General features: G+C 38.5%; 1 protein-coding gene across 3 annotated transcripts in view; it reads left to right on the top strand.

Moving 5' to 3' along the window:
- The window catches only part of GRM5 (glutamate metabotropic receptor 5), a 276,585-nt gene that overhangs the window by 188,526 nt on the left and 63,879 nt on the right, over nucleotides 1-24,180 (top strand). For all 3 annotated transcript variants that reach the window (XM_052812775.1, XM_052812774.1, XM_052812773.1), the window contains exon 4: nucleotides 22,141-22,376. In XM_052812775.1, coding sequence (XP_052668735.1) covers nucleotides 22,141-22,376 — 236 coding nt within the window. The remainder of the gene's footprint in view (nucleotides 1-22,140; nucleotides 22,377-24,180) is intronic.

Below are 24,180 nucleotides of genomic sequence, written 5' to 3'. Positions count from 1 at the left end.
TCCCCCTCCCCCCCTTTTTATAACAGCTCATCATATTAACATTCTCTTCATTTTTGTAATTTAAAAGCAATAAAAACCTTTGGCACTTTTAATTGCACTGAGTATGGAAATTTGGCATTCTTTTTTTTTCCTCATGAATTTCAGAGGATTAAGCTGGATTTTTTTTCTATGAATTAAAGTTATATTTTTATTTTGAGGTACTATGTTTATCTGTCTTGTAAGGGTTTTTTTAATTCTTATTGCCTAATTTTTCCTTCTCACATAGGAACCTCAATTTCAGAATAACACCAACCTATTTCAAAACCTGTTTTATCAGTCTAAATTTTCTGTGATTAATATAGGCACCTTAGATAAGCTAGTGCTTATATTTTAGAAGCCTTTCTATGTTGGGCAATCCTCACTTAGAGTAAGTACTTAAATTTCCTTTACAATCCTTTTGGCAGATCTTTAGAAGGCAGTCTGGGCTATAAAAGATCAAAACATAAGAAATCTTTGTCTGTGTCAGACCCCAGCTGCCAAGTCTATTTTGAAAAAAAGTTCCTACTAGAAAAACTTCTGATTTCTTTTCTTCCTGAAGGTGTTGGTTAAGGCAGTTTTGTCTCTTCACTTCCCCACATCTCTTCTTCAACTTTCTTTTTTTATGAGCTATTCAAGTCGTTAAAACACTTATAAAAATATAGATGGATATAAATATAGATGTGTGACACATACAGACAAGCATGAGTCTTGGGTTCTTAGCCCACAAAGACTTCAGACTTAAGCTCCCAAATCCTGAGTATAGTCTGATCATCACTATCACTAATTAGCTTTCTCATTAAAGATATCAAATGTATACCACTAAGACTAATTAAAATCTTATTCTTCTAAATCTATATAAGGCTGGATGGTCCACAACATAGCAGATATTTTAAGAATATGAACTCAAAGTAAAAACCTCAAATGTCACAAAATACAGTGACAATATAAGCCTGTTTTAGCATCAAGCATAGGAGTATAGACAAGTTTCAAAACTTCTGAGAGCTATGAAACCATCAGCACAAGTTGCTTTATTTTTGCTTCATTGAAGTTATAGTTCAACCCCCCTGTTACACTAATGCCGCGTGGGTAGACAGGCAGTTGTAACACCCTAGACTATTCCAGCCTTATGGATACTCGGATTTATTGTCAGAAACAGAGAAAAAAAAGCCCAAATAGTTGTGTAATCTGTAGGAGAATGAGTGGCTTCTTGTTTATGACATCATTGGCCTGAATGTTAGGGAGATCCATCTTTATGATGCTTCTTCAGACCTCAGTTGTGATCACACTTTGTAATTGATAGCATTTTGTATTAGGGTATTGCCTCCCAAGTTATAAAACCTTTCCCACTCAATCTATATAAACACTGTGGAGGAATCAAAGTAAAACTGGTTTCTATATATCGTTAGGTTCTTTCCTGAAAAATTCTACATCTGCAATGACTTGTGTTTTGTTTGTCACAGTACTAATTGAACCTTTAATTTACATTTTCTCATGCTATATTACATATTACAGTTTCACTTCTTGAGTGAGGTAAAAAAAAAAAAAAAGATAAGTAATGCAGTATATGACCTACTCATTTAAGGAAAATGGTGTTCTGCTGTTACACTCAGGCCCAAAGTTATTGCTGCTTTCTTATACCTATATTCTGCCTTTGTTGGCCACGTTTACCATGTAGACCTAATTTTACCTCATGTGCCACGACTAGTTTGACTAAATTATAGTTCGCTTCTGCCTACTTCTGACATTTCTATCTCAGAGGGTGAGGTAGCTGTGTTTCCAACAAAGAGTAACCCCCGATGGCTGAATACCGTGCAGCCCTGTCCTGGTTTCAGCTGGGATAAAGTTAATTGTCTGTCTAGTAGCTGGTACAGTGTTGTTTTGAGTTCAGTATGAGAATAATGTTGATAACACACTGATGTTTTCAGTTGTTGCTAGGTAGTGTTTAGTCCAAAGTCAAGGATTTTTCAGCTTCTCATGCCCAGCCAGCAAGAAGGCTGGAGGGGCACAAGAAGTTGGGAGGGGACACAGCCAGGACAGCTGACCCAAATTGGCCAAGAGGGTATTCCATACCATGTGATGTCACATCTAGTATATAAACTGGGGGGAGTGGGGGTGGGGGGAATCACAGCTTGGGTACTAATGGGGCATCGGTCAGCGGGTGGTGAGCAATTGCATTGTGCATCACTTGCATATTCCAATCCTTTTATTATTACTATTGCCATTTTATTAGTGTTGCCATTATCATCATTAGTTTCTTCTTTTCTGTTCTGTTAAACTGTTCTTATCTCAACCCACGAGTGTTACCCTTTTTTTTTCGATTCTCTCCCCCATCCCACTGGGTGGGGGAAGTAAGTGAGCAGCTGCATGGTGCTTAGTTGCTGGCTGGGGTTAAACCACAACAAGTCCACACACCATGGTCTCTACCTACCCATCTGCAACATGTGAACCGTGGTTCTACCCCTACTACATATCTCTATCTTTTCAAACACAGTATTTTTTCAAGCTGGGCTTTTTTTCCTTCTTTACCCAACACAGTTTCCCTCTTGTCTTTCCTCTCCCTACCATAGCCCCAAGAAAATCAAAACCACCCCACCACAAATACAAAAATACATTGCTGAATTTCTGTCCCACTGCACTGGAGAAGCTGGTTTTCCTATGAATATGTATTCTTGGCTGGGCAAGTGTCAGCAAACACTGTGATAAGCTCTGGTAACTAGCCCCTCACAGACCACATAAGCAGCTCAGTGGCAATAGTGTTTCCTTGCTGTCGTGGTTAAGCCCAGCTGGCAACAAAGCACCACGCAGCCGCTCACTCACTCCTCCCCCCCAACCACAGTGGGATGAGGAGGAGAAAATAAAGAAAAGCTTGTGGGTCAAGAGAAGGACAGGGAGGGATCACTCCCCACTTATGGTCTTGGGCAAAAGACAGGCTCAACTTGGGGAAGAAACAAAATCAATATTTCATTTACTACCAATCAAATCAAAACAAGGATAATGAGAAGTAAAACCAAATCTTAAAACACCTTCCCCTCACACCTCCCTCCTTTCTGGGCTCAACCGCACTCCCAGTTCTCTCCACCTCCTCCCCCCTCAGCGGCGCAGGGGGACGGGGAATGGGGGCTGGGGTCGGTTCCTCACACCTTGTCTCTGCTGCTCCTTCCTCCTCAGGAAGTCCCCTGCTCCACCGTGGGGTCCCTCCCACGGGAGACAGTCCTCCATGAACTGCTCCAATGTGGGTCCTTTCCACTGGCTGCAGTTCCTCATGAACTTCCCTGACGTGGGTCCTTTCTGTGGGCTGCAGTCCTTCAGGCACAGCCTGCTCCAGCGTGTGCCTCCCCACAGAGTCCCGGCCATCCTGGGGGGCATCCATCCCCCTGCTCCGGCGTGGGCTCCTCTCTCCCCGGGCTGCAGGTGGGCATCTGCTCCCCGCTCCCCTCCCTGGGCTGGGGGGGGACAGCCTGCCGCCTTGTCTCACCACGGGCTGCGGGGGCATCCCCTCCTGCCCCGCTCCTCCTCCCCTCCTTCCTCCCTGACCTCGGTACCCGCAGAGGGGTTCCTCTCCCACCCCAATCCCCTACTCACGGCAGGTTCCCCTCTTCACTCCGCTCTCCCAGAGGCACTACCGCCCTCACTGACGGGCTCGGCCTGGGCCAGAGGCGGGTCCCACTCGGAGCCGGGGAAGCTTCCGGCAGCTTCTCACGGGAGCCGGCCCTGCGGCCCCTGCCCCGCTACCAAAACCCCGGCACACAAACACAAAACGCTTGCATAATTTATTCAGAAAAAAATACCTGCTTTCCTGTCTCCAACAGCTGGCTTTTACAATGTTTGTTCAAACTTCATATCTTTGAGACCACTACAGGTCTCTTGTACTTGCTTGATATAGGCCAAGAGATTCACAACATATTACTGAGGGGGAAGGGATACATGAGCTGATAGCCTAATAGTAAGAGACTTGTATCTCTGGAGAAACATGCTAAACAATCTTTTGTAGCAGAATGCCACAGTCATCTCACCTGTAACAAAGCAGCTTTCACAAGTCTGTGGTTGCACAACCCTCCATCATCCTCACCTTCCTGGAAAGCATGTTCAGCTCCTCTCTCTGTCCAGTTAGGATAAAAATTGAACTAAGCTTTCAGTAAGTTCCTCAGAAATTATTTTGAGCTCCTTATCTCAGTCTCCTCACTACTTCTGTTCTACTATATAGAAATTACCAAAATGTTCTCTAAATCCCTCATCTCCCAGCTTAATGGTCTAACCATCAAACTGTTGAGTGACGTCCATTCACACTTTCTAGCCCAATTAATAAATTGCTTCAGGTAGGTTTTTATTAAAAAACAATATCAACATGTTACTTACAGGAAAGGGAATGCCAAAAGAGATCTGATGATGAATATTTGTTTCATTTTATTAAGTAGTATAAACAAATATTCCTGCCAGGATGATGAATACAACAGGATTAAGAATCATCATCCAATGAAAATTTGGCATCCTTTGTTGAGATGCTCAGACTTCTGTCTGAGATTGACAAAGGAAAATAAATGAATTTATTCTGGTTTGTTAAGAATAAGCAGGACATTCTTTAATGTGGAATAAAAAAAAGAAGTAAATAAAAGAACTGTGACCTTAGAGTAAATATTATTTCAAACAACATACATTTAAAAATAATCAAATAAAATACTCAGCTTAAATAATCAATTTTTATTTAATTATCACAGAGTTGCATTCAAAAGATCAATAAAAGCATTTTCAATATCTAGACTGGCAGGTTTGCTACTATGAGCCAGAGTTTTGCTGAAAGGGTTAGCTGGTAAGAAAAGCCACAACAGCTTTGTTGCAAATTGATTGGGATTAAATGGTCCAGAAAACATATTCCAATAGACTTTGAAATGAAAATGAATTAAAATTGGCATGCAGGTTCTTTCTACTAAACTTTTAAATGTCCCTCGAGGTGGACAATTGGGAAGATTTTTTTTCTTTTTTTTTTTCCTTTACATTGCTTTGTTTCCTCTGCTCCTTTTGAAGTCACTGAAAATGTTAGTATTGACTTCAGTGAGAGCAGAATTGAACTATATGGAGCATTTTTGAAAAGTTTTTGTGCGCTTTCTTTGAGAAGGTCAAGTAAGTCCATTGATTTACTATTGTTAGGTACTTCTGAAGATTCCAAGTGATTTAGCATTAGTTCATGGCAGAAAAGATGTGTAAGCAGAATAAGCAAAATAAACCCTTTTAAAAAGTTCTTTTTTTTTTTCCCCTTAGCATAATTCTATTTAAAACAGGGCTTCTGCCAGGCTGTTATCACATTTTTTAAATGACATAACTCTGCTTAGAAAAGCTGCTATTGAGACTTGCCATCATGACCAAAAGTTCCCATGGCACTTACATGGTTTTGTGCTCCAAAGTCACTTTGCCACTATAACCTTACTAATTTTACTCCTCTTCATAGTCATTTCTCACTTTACCTTTTCTCATGCTTCTCGTAGTTAGGAAAGCAAGTATATGCCCTCAATTAATATCTCTTTTATGCCAGTGAAACAGAAGAATATCTCTTGATGCTCTCATTCAAGAAAGTACGTTCAATGTTCAACATGGCTTAGTGATCTGCTATGGCAAAGATCTCATCTTGACTCTAATATTTCTTTCTATATTTACATTTTCTTAGTTGTAAATGCTTGGCAACATGATTATGGATTCAGTACATTATATTGTGTCTGGCTTTGAAAGATTACTTTTTTTTTCATTTGACAAACAGATTTGAGTTCCTCAGTATTTTTAATGTTACAGAAATGTTCCCATAAACTTTTATGGAATATCTAGAATATTGTAGGCACTGAACTAAAATTAGGGAACTAATTTATGGAACTAAAAGATTAAGATATAGAAAAACAAAGCATACATGTAGACCCTGTGTTGCCCTTAGTTCATGCTGACCATTGTCAATCAAATTTCTGAAACAGGTACTCTCTATCCATAAAATGTGGAACCAATTTTCCAGTACCTGGAATATTCAGATTAGGGTTTGGTTCAAATACACTCTAACAAATAAATTCATTAACTACTCCCAGCAGTAAACAGTGTTTGTGTTGCCCATAAAGCAGCGATAAATATTTGAAGTCATTAAGAGTCTTGCCCTTGACTTTAGTATGAACCATGAATGAAAGGATATTAAATGGAAATGTGTATATAACATTTTTAAAAAGGGATCTAACCCTACAATTATTGTGCCATTTACAGAGGAATAGCTAAAAAATATATTAGCATACGTGAGTCACATAATTTACCATTTGATTTGGAGATCTTTCAATTACCCAGCTGTCACAGAGAAAGGCCTTGCTATGTATTAACTGATAAATCATGATAGGTTATGCTCTGTTATCATAAGTTATCATTGGGTTAGGACATCAAAGGCCTGGATATGCCAAGGAAAGCAATAAAAAATTCCAGATGGAATCATACTGCCTTGTCCTATGTCTTGCATATCACTTTGAAATGTTAACAAGGTACTTCTCAAATGTCAGTTATCAGACAACCTCTGAGAAATAGCATTGCAAGACAGAAGAGCATGTACTTCATGAAGTTATAATTTATTTTACAAAAGAATCAGGTATTAGTTTTGCATCACTATTGCCTAAAATTTATGTCATCCATGTACATCTGTGTATAATTTAATTCTGGAATGTATTTTGCAACACAGTTTTTGAAAGATCTTGTCAAATAACAACCTATTGTGTTATTGCACTATAGAACAGATATTTCAGTTTTCTAGATAACCCCTATACGCTATTATTTTTTCTGTGGACCACTAACAGTCATTTATTTTCAAAGACTTTTCTACCAGATTTATAGCCAAAAACCCCCAAAACAGTACTTCAATATTTGCAGATGAATGTGGAGTTTTAGTGACAGACCTGTGTTTGCAGAGACAGACATAGAGGTGCTGATAAATTTCAGATGTGGTATTCACTGGCAGTAGCCATAGCCACAGTTCTGAAACCTCAACCCTGATTATTATGTCTTAAGTGCCTTGTATGAGTTTAAGCATTGTTTTCAGCAGTTACACCCAAAGTAGGTTAAAAGAGTCCTATCCTATCCTTTGCAGACTTACCTTTAGATATAGATATTGTGTTAAATGACACATTTTTACTTGAAGTGTGATCATCTCAACACATTTTTATGCTTTTTCTCTCAAGTATATCCTGGATTGCATTTGTTTTCAACTTTATAAATTGGGTAGTTGTATTTTTAAGCAAATTTCTTATGCAGAAGGCAATTACACCCCTAAGGTGCAGATCACCCCTGGGCCTCATTCTTATTTTTGTTGAGGCCAATCACTGCCAACTCAGTACAATAAAGGAGCCATAAAAGTGCCGCTCAGTGAGAATCAGGCCCACCTGAGCAGAGAAACTAAGCAAAATTTAATGGTCCTGATCTAATGGCTTCTTCTGATCTTTGTATCTGTGAATTCTCTCACATTATTTTAAAATTCCTCCTCCACATGGGTCATTGCTTCTTAAAGAAATCTCAGCAATATTTATGCTGAGAGAAGTTAAGGTTTTTTTGTGACATACCAAAACACCAAGGGATGGTAAAGAAGCCACTGGCTGCACATTTTTTTAAGATTTCCTGTACTCCCTTGTTTTGAAAGTGATTTAAGAAAAAGCGGTTACGACTTGCACTCTTAACTTCACCTGAATTGGAATGATCCCTTGTGCCTAAAGACCACTTCATGTCAGACTTCTATTGCTTTATGTTACTGACATAAATCCTCACCCATTAAAATGGTAGAACATGTGAGTTGGTGTTTGCTAAACTCATTCAAATTCTGCTTTGGGTCTTGACTGAATATAAGAATTTTTAACTGAACACCATCAGGGAGAGAATGCTGGGTTTGGCGAGCTTTGGGTTGGGTATAGTAAAGCAAGCTCTGTGTATTTGTGATACTATATCTGTTATGTTTGTGTGGACGTCAACACAGAAATCAAGGCAATGCCTCCCATTGTGGGAATTATGGTCACTTACTTAAAATGCTTAACTCGAAGCACTGGACAACTCAAGTAGTTGATTTAAAATTAGTTGAGTGCAAAGACATGCATTCTTTTTTGAAAATGATGTATCTGAATCTGTGGAAATGAGAAATACAAGCTGCTTCAGCAAAAGAAATACAGCAAAGGAAATCATTCTTTGTGTTCGCATTACTTTGTGCCACCAAGACATGAATGTATTCCTGTGTAGACCTGCTCTGAGTCTTGTAACAAATCTTTGATTTGCTGCAGCAAAGAATCCTTTAGTCCAGACTTCTCAAATCTTGTGATGTATATATTGTAGATTAGCTCTCATTTCAGCACATTTATTACAGCACACTGTCTTCAAGAAGCTGGCTTTGAATGCTATAGAGCAAGTGATGAACTGGTCAGGTTGTAATGTCTTTGATGCAATTTCTTCCTTCAGATGACAATGAACATTTCTAGTGATGTTCCTTCTCTAATAATCATTAAAGTGTGAGTCTACCTCCTCAAATGGTTGACGGAAAGAACTTCATGTTTATAGCTTATGACACCTGAGTTATTCTGAACTGAGTTTTAGAAGATGAAGGGCTTATAAAGGTGTTCTGTGGATATCTACAGGTAATACCAATGTGAGTGCAAGGGATGAGCTAGCCACAACATATTATATTGTCTGAAGGCAGGCACTGAATTAATTCAGAAGGATATGTCTTGATCTGAGCATAGAGATAGGAAGGCAGTCCTGACTGATGTCAGAGGCAAGGCTTCAGCTGATTTTAACAGGAGGAGGAATTCAGGGTATTTACCCTGCTTGGGTCATTATTCTATGTCTGACTTGGTTTCTTTTGCTATATTTGGCTCAGTTTGCTGAATAGGATGTTAAAAAAATTACTGAAATTACTGATTTCCTGAGGGACTGTGAATATTAAATTCTTTGTGCTTTTTATTAATTAAATGTGTGCTAATTATTGCAATTATTGGCTTGAAATGACTTATTCTTTCTCTGAAAAAACGCTACCTAACATTTGTCATTTTAAAACCTTTGCACATACAGAATTTGCTATCTATTGTGCAACTACAAATTTTATATTAGTCTCTCTAGTTTTACTATTACTCCAAAGTAATAAGATTTAGTACTAATATATGCATTATTATTTAAAGTAACTGCTGAAACATGACATGTATTTATGTTTCTATAAATCATCTGACATTTTAACTCACTTTGTTTAAAGTTTGCACCTCCTTAGAATACTTAGATATGTCCATATCTACTGATTTACCCATACTGTTTCTTTGTTTATACAGCCAAAGATTAAGTATATTATTTATGATTAAAAGTATTCTTCTACAGAAACAATAAGATGCAACATAGCAAGTGTTGTTTTGAATTACATTTCATAGTGATATAATAGGTTTAATAATTTCACAAATATATATACAAGAAGGCACATAATAGCTAGTATACAGACGTGAGGTTTTTTATTGCATACTACTTTTTTCAGGCTAAAAATGCTGTAAATACATACTCATAGGAAATAAACATATTTATGTATACATATATAGATACATACATATATGTATGTCTTACATTTTCTGTCAAGTGAATGGTTTTACTTAAACCAATATTTTTTTACCCATTTCTGAAATATTTTTAAAGTAGTAAGGCTATCTCAGTTATCTGTTCATTAATATGACTATGTTTGAATTTATCATAAAGATTGTTGTTGCATATCCACAAATGTGGTGTCTGGATGTCTAATGGAGAATCATTTCATTACTGGCAGCCCCAGTAAATTGTTGACACAAGACAATTCTGATTCAGAATAAGCTATTTTTCTCCTGGTGGACTTGATATAATGAAAAATCCTCTCAATCAATGCAATGCAATCGTGAGTAGAAAAATGGCATTGGCTCATATTTATGGTCATATTGTGCTGTTATAGAACAAACTGAGGATCTTGCTGCATTCAGGGCCATCCCAGAGATATTTCCATTTCAGGTGCATGGGATGCACAGAAAATAGCTTTGTGACAACCTTTCAAGACAGTAGATTTTGCTCATCATTTCTGTCAAGAACTGATTTCTGTACATGACTTTTTTTTTATATTTGCTTATATAGGGTTAGTAGGTACATAACATTGCATTGCATTGTGCATTACATTTTAGTGCCTGAGAAGCTATATTAAAGTCAAGCATTCTGGGGAAGATAAAAATCAGTATTTTCATAGTAAAAATATATGTTTGATTGAAACGTTTTAGAGATGAACCATTTTTTTCTTTCCTGTTTTTCTGTTGTTGCTGACATTATGTAACTGGTGTTTTTCAGGCTGTCATTATGAGAAGTTTGCAGTTTGAGGAGCTTAGAGTGAATTATAAATATGACTCAACAGCATTAATATTGTTGAAAAGAAAAACTGCTGCCATATTTGGAAAATATACTTCAAGGATGTGAAGTAATCTTTCTACCCTGTAACAAAGCAGTGATGGAAGCAGTTCTGATGTCTGATGGCCAATTCCCAAATAAATTTTAGGTTTTCCTACAGCGCACACACCTTCCTTTGGTTTTATTCTCTCTTTTAGCAGTCCTTCTCTAACATGAAACCTGAAAAAAATGGTTCCTGCTCCTCTTTTCCCAACATGTTGTCATGAAAAGAAACCATTCATCAAGTTTTCTTCCTCTTCCCACCTCCTTCTAAAGGCTTAGCAGTTCCTCCTGGTAGTTATAGGGAGAAGACTGGGGACAGTGTAGGAACTGCCTGTGGACTTCAGTGTGGGAATGTGGACAAGCATAAGAGGTACCCAGCTCGGGATAGGACGTTCTTGTGTCTATACAGATCACAACAGGGCAGTCCATCACTGCTGTCTCATCTTTAGTCCACAGAACTCTCATTTTGGTGCTCACCGGCAGCCGCACCCAGGTCACATCCTGGACACTGCTTGTCATCACTTTCAGAGCATCCCAAGGTAGCAGTGAGGACCAGCTGGGCACTTTCAGGAAGAATGAGACCCAGAATGACAGCAAGTTAAGAAAACAGCTCTTGAGAGGAAAGTTGGAAAGAACTGGGTTTATTTAGTCTAGACAAACCTGAAAGTCTATGCAAATGGTTGCTCTAAAACAAAGGCAGTAAAAAAGTGAAGAACTTAAACTGTAGCACAGATTTACATTATATCTTAGGAAAAACAACTTTAAGACCTTATAAAGTTGTCCAGGCATCCAAAATGCCTTTCTTACTGGTAATATGTCAAATATTTACCTTCTCCTCACTAAAGAATTATTCAGAAATCAAGAGAGTATACTGCATAGGTTGTGTATCTTGGTGTTTTAATGGGTAACATTCAGTCAAATTTCTCTTCAGTTTAGGGGACAGCCCATAAAATTTATATGTATGGATGTAACTTCCTTTAGTTAGTCTGATTAGCTATGAGAGCTTGCAAGCATGAAGAAGGGGCATCAGACATGGGAAACTATATTTTGTTGTAGATTGGACTGCAGTCAGGCTGCATTACTTTGCAGTTCTGAACTACAGATGCAAACAGCTGCAAAACTCTGTTTTCATGCAAATTAGTTGTTGCTATAGACTACCAATCTCAAGTTGCCATCACAACCTTTCTCAGCTTGGGGAAGTTTGGATACTCTGCAAGTAATTAGTACCAGTAATCCCCTGTGCAAGGTGTCTGCCAAATTCACTGCATAGCTACTTCTTCTAGATATCATCTTGTAGAAAACAGTGTGTCATACTGCCTAAAAATAATCAGTTCATTTCTTTCCTTTGAATTACCCTTAAATTCATTTATCTTTACAATATGCATGAAAAGGAAGACAAAGATGAGGAATTGCAATCTAAAAAAAGCCAGGCAGCAAGACAAGAATTCATTGCGTACACAGTTATTATAAAATGAACTCATCTAAATGCAACAATTTACGGCTGCTCACCAAAAGCAATTCCACCCCTCCAATATTAACCAAACGAGTTTACCTTTGCAAGACTGGTAGTGCTTTGCAGAAGAGTGTGAGGACTCTTCAATATTTTTGAGCTTTTAAGATGTGGAAAAAAACCTGAAAGAGCAGAGAAATACAATGAAAGGAAAATTAAAGACAGCCATTCAGTCAACAAACTCCTACACAGGTGAAGAAAAATTCTCAAATATATTCTCAAATGCTATCGGTCAGATTTTTGGCAGGAGAGTGATTACATGTGGGCAGAACAGTAGTTTCCATCATAATTATGTGGCCTGCAAATAGATTTTTGCATAACAAAAAAAGACCGGTCTACAGCCTAATGAATGCACTCATTAACTGTAATAGCTTTAGCTATAGATTGAAGGGGGAGGGACTTTAGAGAAAAAGAAGTCAGCTCAACTGATCCCAAGATACTGCTGCATTTTCAATTTAGAAAATAAGTGAAACTGTTTACAAAAGGGAGGGCAGGGAGTCTATTTTTGTTGTATACATGCATCTCTCAGTATTTTGTCTAATCTTAGAAAGAGTGGTTTAGAAATGTGTGCTAAATATTCCAGGCAGTTTTCACAGGGATCCTAAAGCCGCATTCCCCAGCTCACTGTTACTGACTCATGACATTTCACTCATCACAATTTGTCCAGAGCCAGTAACTAGAAAGTTAGTTTTGGTGTTGTGAGTTACTTAACGGACCAAACTAGCAGACATGTCTCTAGCTTTCTATGCTGTATCCCATTGGTGTAAAAAGACAGAGCATCAGTTAGCTGTTGAGACAATATGTAACGTGGTGAGGAGCTGTTGCGGGAACATCTCTTCAAGTTGGTAGTCTGGATGTTCGCCTCCCTTGCAGTTGGTTTAGCATTAGCCCTCTCCCTGCTCCCCTCTCCCACCCAGGATTGGCAGCAGCTGAGAAGAGGCCACTCCACCATCCTAGGCAAGGAAACTCAGGTGGTATCAAAGGAGTGGTATCAAGTGATATCAAAAGAAGTCTTAGCTCTAAAACCATTAACTGTGGCACCTTAGTGGAATTTGGCTGTGTCAGAGACAGTATGTACCTTTTTACTCTCAAAAGAAAAAAATTTAAACAAAAAAGCATTCAAATAATCTTTGAATAACACATATATAGCATAGAATTTGGTTTGGGTAGGTCAGCTGGCTCTGTATGGAATGCATTATGTCATGAAGAAATTTGTGTACGCTTTGGGAAAGACCAGTTTAAAATATCCACATTTTCACTTTACCATTTATCATCATTTGTTATTTAAACAACCCAAATAAATTCTTAATACCACACACCCTTTAAGGAGGATGATTTCACATTTCAACATATCAAGTGTATAGAAGGCAGAAAATGTACTCTAGATCTTTCCCCATAAATCTTGATATCTTGATAGTAAATACCTGATACCTTGATAGTACACCCATGATTAGCTTTTTTTAAAGTGAGCAACTAACAAAAAATCTCCCCACTGGCCAAAAAGTCATATTTGCAATTCACTGTTGCTTAACTTATTAGTACAATAAAATTATAATAAGATTATGGTCAAAGTTTCATATAATACAGTGACTGAAAGGGTTGCAGTAGTTTTGGGGACTGCCAATTTGCAGTGTCAGCTGGTTGCTCTGCCCCTCTTTTACTTTCCAACATATGCACTTGCTAAATTTTGAAGCGGATTATAATTAATACTCTTCAAATCATGGGTTGTGTATCTTTCCCTATATACTCAGCTCTCAGAAAAAAGAAGTTCCAATTCTGATTCATAAAGTCAGGATGCTGCATGGAAAGACAACAAAAATATAACAGGCATTGGCATTGTTCAGGAATACTTAAATCTGAACCTGTCCTAGAAGGATATTGTGGTACTGAATGGAAAAATAATCAATTATAGTATCTATTTAATCCCTTTATCAGCGCAGGATTTTCTCCTTTGAAACTTTTTTAGTCCACTTGTCCTTCAAAAATTGCAGACTTTCCCTGCTTCCTTGGAAGGCAAGGAAGATTTTCAAGGAAGATTTTCAGATTCCTTCCAAGAATCTGAAAACATTCCTTTAAGTCAATATTATAAAGAAAAATCTGAACCCTATAGTTGAGATTTTAAGAAATGTCATAAACAGTATAAAACACTTGTAATGTTTAAAAATAAAACCTGCATCCATTTAGTATGTAAGCATGTCAACTTGTGCAATCACTTTGCTGTTGTTCAGATCTGACATCTTATCATTGACTAATTGGCATTAGAGTTTCAATTCCCACAACTGAGGTGATCTGGACTACAAAACTAGCAGATCTTACGTATAGGGCCAACAATACAGAATTGCTCTATGGATATTCAAAACTGAGCGAGTGCCCTTAAACTGCCAAACCTGTGTTTACATCAGACTATTGACCAAAGTGTCTAAATTAGGGAACATAGAATTTCTTTTGTGCTTTAAAACCACAAAGGATTATCTTAATTATACTGAAAGATAGTGTTATTTGGAATATATCTAAACCCCTTCTTTTCACCCCCCAAAAAGTAGGTAAAACAGTATCATTTTCATTTAGAGTAATTTTGAGAAGACTGAGAGTTTTAAAAGCAATAGAAACAAGCATTTCCACTTCAGAGAAAAAAATGCCTTTTCATTTAAAATATCTTGACTGGGTAAAATGTTAGCTAGCTCTAATTAGGAGAATCTCTCCCCCTGTTTCTTTCACCCTGTGCATGGGGAAGTGTTTTTCCACAAGGTTCATTTCAGTGCTTCCTCTCTAGAACAGGAACCCTGATTCTGTTGGGCACAGTTGTGTGACCCACCCCACATTCCTGAGTATTCCAACTGCATCATTGGAATTGGTTGTGTGTACAGTCAAACACACAATTAATCCTAAATCAATTTCTGTTTTTTGTTGATGTTTCCCATAGCAACTGCAGAGACAGAAAAAATACAATAACAAGAAAAGAAGTAAGGTAAAACATCATGAGAAGCTGGGGAAACTGTGAGGGAGGGGCATTATTTTAACCTTCTTTGCAATCTTGCTCTAATCCACTGGGTTTAATACAATCATCATTCCCAGACATATGTTGGACTTCAACATAAGCTAATAGAAATACAGGGCAAAATGGACACCAAGAAGTCAGGTAGGTTCCTGTCCTCCCTTCATCAAGGCAGGGTCATTTATATCAGATGGATGTTTGTCTATCGTATTCTCTGACACCACCTAATTGTCTCCAAGCTATCCTAGTTCCTCATACTCTTTACTGTGAGAAACATTTTCCTGGTGTCTGAAATGAGTCTTTCTCCTTCCAGTTTAAGTCATGAATGCTTACATCAACATGATAAAAAAATTATGATTTTTTTGCTGCAGTTTTTTTATGTACCTGAAGACAGTTATCACATCTCTCCCCTAGTATTGTTCAGTTCTTTAGGCTATAAATCTTCAGCTAATTCAATCGAGCCTGTTTTCTAGATCACCTTCCCACTTTTTGGTTGACCTTTTAACTCTGTTGCTAACCACTAGCTTTTCCTTTTGTGAAGTTCGATACTAAAAGCTGTCCTGGATTTGTCTTTAGTAGCTTTCTCCTTGTAGTGAACTGCAGGCCAACATTTTCTTTACTCTTCCTCTCACAATAAAGTGGTTAGAGAATTGCTCTCTCTTGCTTCTGATGTCCCTTGTTTGTTGCAGCTCGTTTTGTGCCTTGGCCTTTCTCTTTTTATCACTATCTAATGTTTTTCTTTCATGTTCATCCTTGAAAATCTGAGCTTCCTTCTGCTTTTCGTATATTTTAATCTCTGAGATGGGCACACTAATGTTTTACTGTATTTCCTATCCTTCCTTTGCATGGCACTTTTTAATTAAGTACTTTTAAATTCTTCAATTCCTTAGACATTACTTACAAGAGATCTAACCTTAAAATTTTCTAGGCTTACTGAAGTCTGCTATTTTTCCTCTTTGCTCTTTTAAAAGTCACAAATGCTATTTTTCATGGTTGTTCTTACCCAATTTGCCTTTTGTCTTAACCTTCTCAAGCAGTCCCCACATACTGATTAAACACCTACAGAAGAACCTCCTCTCTCTTGTCACTAGGTACAGCCTGTATCCAAGTAGTGTCACCTAGGCTTTCCAAGAACTTGATAGACAAACTACTGCATTCTTCTCCTACCCCTCATTATCAATAAGTCCTGTGCTTTGGAGAATGCTCTGGTAGTGGCTCACAAAAATCTTTCTCCACACCATCTTCCAGATTTGATGGCATTAATCAGACACTTGTCACACAAAGGACCATATACTTGTCACCTGTAAGCATGACCAGTAATCAACAGCCCTAATTCCTTCTGCATCTCTGAACATGTGAATGAAATCTTGATGCAACACTTCCTTCCTACTCCATTTCCCTGCTTTTCCTGAACCCATTAAATCTTTTTTCTATTATCTATTTATTTATATATGCCTAATGATCTCTTCTGAGCAACTGTCTCATATGAACCTTACCATGAAATTAAGGTTTCCACATTCTCTTATCTAGTTTAAGCTGGCAGAAGTTCTCTTCCTTTGTCCTGTTTACAGTGATCAGCAACTCTAATCATTTGCTAGTCCTGTAGAAGGTGTCAGTAAGTTCTGCAAATCCCTGTCATCCCTGATAAGCAGATTGACATCAGTAGCATACTCCATGCTGTTGATCGTCATGCTACTTACCAAGTAGATCTGGAGCGCTCTTGGAGCAAGGTCCACCTTGTCTTTTTTAAGACATTTTGTGGAATTAAATGCTTAGGTCATTGTTGACAGGGATTGACTAACTTCACCTTTTTGTAAATGTTTTTCAGGAGGGCTAGCAATTTCTTGACTGCACTGTATGAGCCCAAAGCAGCCATCACCATCATGCATATTGAATGGTCTTTATAGTCATTAAGTGTCTTTCTGATGACCTCTTCAAAATGCTTCAAGCACGCGCTTGCTCCTGTGCTGCTCTTCACCTGAATGTTCTCCTCCCTCAATGGTGATTCTTTCCAGAAGAAACAAAAAGACTTCATTCAAACAGGTGATTTCTTTGCAACAGATGCAGTCCTACACTTCATCTTTCTTGGGTAGCAATGCTTTATTGTCAAAGGTTGCTTTTCCTTCCTCCCACAATCCCTGTGCATGATAAGCAAAGTGGATTGAAGTCAGCACAACAGTGCCACCCATCTGGGGAAGCTCTTATTGGTGCTGGCTATTTCACATGGAAGATGGGAAAGATGGGAAAGATGGGAAAGGTCAAAACAGAAAATCCAGAAAGCCACATTCCAGTTTCTCACATTTTACCATAGCAAACATAATCCTAAAAAGTCTGCACCTCTATCTTCTATTTACATACAGTATAACAATACATACTGGTTCTGCAGTGACAGTCCTGCTTGTTCAGGTATGCTCAGCTAGAGTCTGAAGGCTTTTTCCCTACCATTAGCATCCAGGGTTGTAGGGAAGGAAGCGAGCAGAGTGCTCATGATCTGTGATCACAGCTGTGTAACCCAGTCATTTAAATAGGGTCTCATTTGTCTCTGTTTTTCTCTTCAGATGTTTAAAAGTAATTGTATGTACAGTAATGATCTAAAACACTGAATTATTCTATTGTGTTTATACTTATTCATTGTTATATTTATTCATTAATAAATTTTGTAAATATTGGTGGCTCTGTGACGTCATTTATTGCAGCCTTTCTGTGACATAAAGCTATGTTGTGATTTACTGTGAGTAAACTAAACAGACCTCTAACAAAGGAGCAGAACTCTTCCCCTCTGTTTGCTGAAGGATATTTTTTCACTAAAATCTCCATCACCCTGTCATATCCTTCAAAAAATGGTAGCTGGGACAAGGTACACATGCAAATAGGATCTGATAACGGATAAAGAACATCATGATAATGGCCCTCCCATTTCAAGTTCATCGCTTGCTAGTACTGCAACAGTAAAAGCCACTTTTCCCTTTTTCCTTCCTTCTGTGATTCCGCATTTTCTTTGGTGCGCAAGAACTTTCTTAAATGGTATTTTTTTCTTTTTTTTTTTTTGTTAGAAACATCATTAACAACTATATATTTTGTTTGATACAGTATGGTTATTATTCTGTATCACACACCAGCCTTTAAGGAAAATAGGCCAGACATTAGTCTGACGGCCAAGAATATACACACAAGAGAACTGGATGAGGGGAAAACATGTCATGATCCTGAAATATGATTCCCCACTGTGTTGAATGTGAGTGTAATATTGAAGGCAGCCAGATGAATGATATATATGAATTATTACATACACCTGACAGGTATGTCAGCTAGGGGCTTTTACTTTTGGTGCTGCAGCTGTGCAACTACTGCTTTCTTTCACAGCAAGGTTTCTTCATACACAACTTTATCTTTAAGTCTTGGTGGGATCACTTTAAGGACATTTGCCCATTGGTTAAAAACCAACACCATCTATTTCTAATAATCAGAATCACCTAATCACCTAATCAGAAAAAAATTGGAAAGCACAATGTCCATGCAAGTGAAAAAAAAATGAACTAGTGTAGTGATCTGTTAAGGATATCCATGTCCCATTTAATCTGTTTGGACTCTTCCATAGCCATTATTGGAATACTGTTCACCTGAACTTATTTTACTACCTGTGAGGAAGCTTTTCTTAACCACTTGTTCACCTAAATATCCTCTACACCCCACTGCTAACATAAAGAACTGTTTCTCTCACCAGCATGCAGTCCTGCACTGTGTTAGTGGTAACCTATGCACCTTGCACCTATGCACCTTACTCTCTGTGGGTGAGAGTGGAGATTATACTGGACTTCATTTGGAGCTCCTTGTCATAGCCAATTTCTGGTGCCAGAGCATCTTTCTTCAGTTGAACCAGTAGATTGTAGCAATGGATAATACAATTTTGAACCTTTCATAATGCAACCACCAATGGAGTACAATGATATCGCCAGCTACTGCAATGAAATTAAGCCATTAGGAGAAGAAAGAAGGTCTAAAGAGGGAGAGGCAGGACTATGAAAGTAAGCGGGTATCTCCCTCTCTGTCCCCTTCTCCCTCATCTTCACACCCTTTACAGGGTTCAGAGGATGCCACAGGTCTAATATCCCAAATACATCTATATCATCCTGTCATCAACATTCCATAAGTGTTGTTACTCTACTGTGGGTGCAGAATTTAAATGTCACACACTACCAGTGGGTTTTTTATATTCATGGAAGCCTGTTTTCCTACTCCACTTTCGCTGGCCTTGGGGGCTCTGGGGGCCCTGACATAAGAAGTATACGGACCTGTATGAGCGAGTCCAGAGGAGGGTCACGAAGATGATCAGGGGCTGAAGCACCTCTCCTACGAGGACAGGCTGAGAGAGCTGGGGTTGTTCAGCCTGGAGAAGAGAAGGCTCCGGGGACACCTTATAGCAGCCTTCCAGTACCTAAAGAGCGTCTACAAGAATGCTGGAGAGGGACTTTTTACAAGGGCATGTAGTGATAGGACAAGGGGTAATGGCTTTAAACTGAAAGAGGGTAGATTTAGATTAGATGTAAAGAAGAAATTCTTCACTGTGAGGGTGGTGAGGCGCTGGAACAGGTTGCCCAGAGAGGTTGTGGCTGCCCCATCCCTGGCAGTGTTCAAGGCCAGGTTGGATGGGGCTTTGAGCAACCGGGTCTAGTGGAAGGTGTCCCTGCCCATGGCAGGGGGGTTGGAACTAGATGATCTTTAAGGTCCCTTCCAACCCAACCCACTCTATGACTCTATGATATTAATTTAGCATTTTCTTTACCACCTTGTCTGTCTGAGGCTTCGTTATCTCTACACTGTTGTCTCTACAAGACACAGTTTGAGTACATCTTTTATATAATGCTCTAAAAAGCCTTTTGCCCGAGAAGCTAAGCTGAAATACTTATTTGAATGAAAAGCAGTTCTGTTGAATTAAGAAGTCCTTCTGTGGAAAAGTTGAGAAGAAGAGTTATGTAATATGAAGTTGTTATTTTTATCTTTTTTAATAACTTAAAGTTATAAAATGGTATCTCTGTAGCAAATCTTCTTAGAGGGGATAACTATTCATAAAGTAATACTATAAATTTTATAGCACTCTGCTGGATTAGATCTACAAAACTGTTCCTCTGAAAAATGATAAAGAAATTAATTACAAGAAAATAGTTTTTTTCTAAGTTGTTTATGAGACAACTCATAAAGCTGGGATACTGACAGCACAGCTCTAATTCTCTTAAATTCTATTCAGTGAAAAAAAAATGCACTACAGAAAACCTGTCACTTCCTGCATTCATAAAACCTGTCAGATTTTATGAGGATGGATAAAATTGTTTAAAAACTTGCCAAAGATTAAGATGAATGTTTCAAAGAAAAGGTTAAATAGCTCATAAATTTAAAATATTTTCTGCGGCTTTTATTACAAAACAACCCATAAATGGTTCTAACTCTTTGTCCAGTAAATAGTCCTGGTGGAAGGTAGGGAGTGTTTGCCTGTACTGAGCCTCCTGAGTGTGGCTGGGAACATTAACACCTGTGTTCATCCCTAATTGGATCTAAGCCTGAAGGTAAATTTTCCAAGTGCTGTATTCGAGCTGAACATCAGTGCTCATCTTTCTCCTTTCATGAAAGTGTATTTTACTCTTTTGTGCTGAGTAAATTAGTGCATTTGAAATCTGAAGCATGTTTAATAATCCCTTCATTTTCATTCCAGACAGTGGATATTATTTTTGCCCCTGGTGAAGCTGCTATTTCTTGACATTGCAGCTGTGCTAATAAGTTGTAGTCAAGAGTCCAGGCTTCGATGAAACCAGTGTCTTGTGCAGAAGGAGTCACTGTCTGAGGTCTTGACTTCTGCACCGTGTGAGGACAGCTGAGTCCCCATGTAGAAAACAGGGAATATGCTGGGGGCCAAGTGACTGCAGCAGGCTTCCTGCGTGCTTTGCAATATAGGAGCAAAGTTTAAGCCAGGCAGCGAATGATCAAAATAGAACAGAACCATACAGATAAAGGTCACCTAAATCAGTTATGCTACGACTAACTTAAAATAGTTAGGGATAGCTTTAAACAACTCATCAAGTTTTAAAATAAGACAAATTAAACTTATTTTTTATCCTTCAGTTATTCGACGTTTAGGTTTTAAAGGTGCTCTCTATAGTCATTAACATCAGTGCCTTTTTAGAGGGGAAAAAACCCAGTCTGAGATTCTTCTACAATTCTCTAACTGTAAGACCTGGGGCTTTTGAAAAACTGAAATATCATGTTCATGATAAAACAGTAGAAATCTGCAATGCTCTAATGAGATACGTACATTCTTAGTGAGTTGAGTGAAACTTTGTAAATGTCAGTACTTCCAAGAAAATCCATTGTGAAACCGGGGAGAGGAGAATTGCCCTGAGAAGTTTGTGACATCTTGTTTGATTTGGGTTTTCAGTCACTTCTGGCTACTTGTGGTCAGAGTATTGCAAGCACAAAGGTTAACAGAAGGGTATTAAAATTCTGCGTGCAGTACAGTGTCACACAACTCCATAATACTCCAGCCACAAGCAACCAAGAAACAGGAGCAACACATGGATCTGCATGATGCTCTGGCCAGCTTCATTAGTCATGTCTGCAGAGAGGATTTATTGCTTCAGATGCAATGCCGTACTGTCTCAGCATCTGAGCTCTGAGCTGGTATTTCTGCTTGAGCAGTGTCAGCCCATTTAAAATTTGCTTCTGGCTCTTTGTGCCAGGCTCCATTGTGCAGTATGTGCACGGTCTGCAACATAGTCCTGCCCTTCGCACTGTAAGGGGTCCTGTCCTCAAGGTCACCTCCTTTCAGGTAAGAGTAGTATCAACCCAGTGTCAGTAAAACACCAAATCCAAGATTTCTCTCCAGAGCTCAGTGAGGCTTAGCATGATGCAGAGATGTGCTTACACACAGCAGATTTCAGGATCTGTGATTTTTAATGTTGTTTCAATTACCTGAAGTGGAGGATGAAGAATATATCATCTAAGTAGAAGGTGCCAATCACAAGCAAACATAAGGAAAAGGAGAACACTGAATTCTTCTACTAGAGGTATTACAGGGTGTTTACTAAACTCCACTCAGAATCACAGGTGTGGGTGTGTGCTCTTAGGCTCCGAATTTTATTTTTAAGAAAGTTCTTATTCCTTTGAATGGTTAATGTTGTCTCTCTTTCACTTGTCCTTGCAGTGATGGCTGGGCAGACAGGTACGACGTGACAGACGGGTATCAACGTGAAGCTGTCGGTGGAATAACGATCAAGCTCCAGTCTCCTGACGTGAAATGGTTTGATGATTACTACCTACAACTTCGGCCAGAAACCAATCACCGAAATCCATGGTTTCAGGAATTTTGGCAGCACAGGTTCCAATGCCGGTTGGAAGGGTTTCCTCAAGAGAACCCTAAATACAACAAGACTTGCACAAGTAAGTGAATTTATTACTTCTGCTGTATAAAGCAGTGTGACTGAAGGTCTGGTGTAAACAGCTTATGTTGGACTGAGGCAGCCTGGTCTGGTGGAAGAGTGAGTGGGGTTGGAAGGAAAGAGGCTGGAATTGCAATCCTTGCTCTTTCCAAAATGATGACAACCACAATTTTAAAAGTATTCAGATCTCTAAAGAAACAAATAGATAGTGCCTCAGTACCTGACTCCTCTCTATATTTGAAAAACTTGATGCTACTCTACCTCCATAGGCATCTAAACACTTTCAAAAATGTTGTAATACAAAATTCAATGCTTCTGTTCTGGAACTGGGCTAATCATATTGCTTCAGCTCACAGGAGCAATGACAGAGTTAATATATTAAAAGTTATCTGAAGTCCACATGGTAATCATGATTATTTTATTGTACTTTAGATAGAAGACTAGCTGGTTTGACAGATTTCGTTAGGTTTTCTTTCAGCCATGAACCATTTCAGGAAATGCCATTTTGAGCTGATCTTTTTCATTAAATTGTACTGATTTTAGCAAAAACTGCCACAACATTTTGTCATTTTTGCAAAACAGTGGTGAAGACTTTTTTTCCCAGAAATATGTGGTGTGTTTTTCTGTTTTTTTTAATTACTTCTGTTAATTACTCTTCGTTTTATGAGATGCCAAGCAGTACTAAAACAATGGGCACCCTGCCGGTGCTAGGGCATAAGGTGGTGCCTGGTGCCGTGCTGGGCATTAGCCCAACCACAGCTCTAAGCTCTAAGGGACCTTCCCTTGTAAAAATGCTAATATATTCCACATACCCGTGAGACAAAGAAATGGCTTTAAGGATCAAAGTCTTCGATTTACACAACACAAAACCCCATTTAAGTCCCACTTAATGTTCATAAGTCTTTCTTCTGATTTGGACAAGGTCTCAGGGGGAGTTTGTGGCTGAGATGGAAATTGAATCTAGGAACCCCAAAATCTCAGTGTGCACCTTCAACACTCCACTGACTTTTCTCCACTATTTTTCTTCTGCTACCTGTCCAACACAGCCTGACACAGGTTTTATTTGTGGTATTGACAGGTACTGCATATTAAGCAGTAAACTTCATTGATTTTCCCACGATAATGTAGATCTCTTTCCTGAGATGTCAGTACAGTGGGCATGGCTGGATACAGGTTAATAAAGACCTGGTTTCTATCACTGTGCTGTGTTAGTAATGACATTTCAACTTGAATTTTCTGGGTTTCTTTTTTCACTTACTTTTTACCAGTGTTGGGAGAATCTAATTTCTGTTTTATATGAAAGATTGGGAACTGTGAAATGTAGGTACCTACAGAATCTTTTATAGTTCCTAAAATACAATTCACCACCACAAAAAAATTATCTCAGGGGTGCAGGGAGATGTTATTTTAGACATGAAGTAACCCAGTCATGGATATGACACAACTTAATCACAAAGCTTGAATAGCTCAGTTTGAACAGCACTCATCGCTGAAAGGTTTCCCACAAAGAGATCCTGAATGAGCCACAGTTCAAATAGGTTCCTAAAACCTAGGAATGTCAAACACACAAAGAAATGTGCAAGAATTGCAATCTGCTGATTTGCAAATCATGAACAGAGAAAAGGACTAATTTCCCAAATAGATTGTTCTAATTACTTTTTCTTCAGCTTTATTGTCATATTCGGTGCTGGGCCATGATGGCTATAGTGAAAGAATGAAAAACAGATTATAATAGCTTTAATTCTTCCTTGTTGCTGTAGGGCGGAAAATGTTAATTCAGTTGTGGAGTTCCCCAGATTAACAAC

The sequence above is a fragment of the Harpia harpyja genome, chromosome 17 (genome assembly GCF_026419915.1).
Source record: "Harpia harpyja isolate bHarHar1 chromosome 17, bHarHar1 primary haplotype, whole genome shotgun sequence".
In the NCBI taxonomy this organism is placed as follows: domain Eukaryota; kingdom Metazoa; phylum Chordata; class Aves; order Accipitriformes; family Accipitridae; genus Harpia; species Harpia harpyja.
The sequence above is the reverse complement of the archived record's forward strand: the minus strand, read 5'-3'. Positions and strand labels throughout refer to the sequence as shown.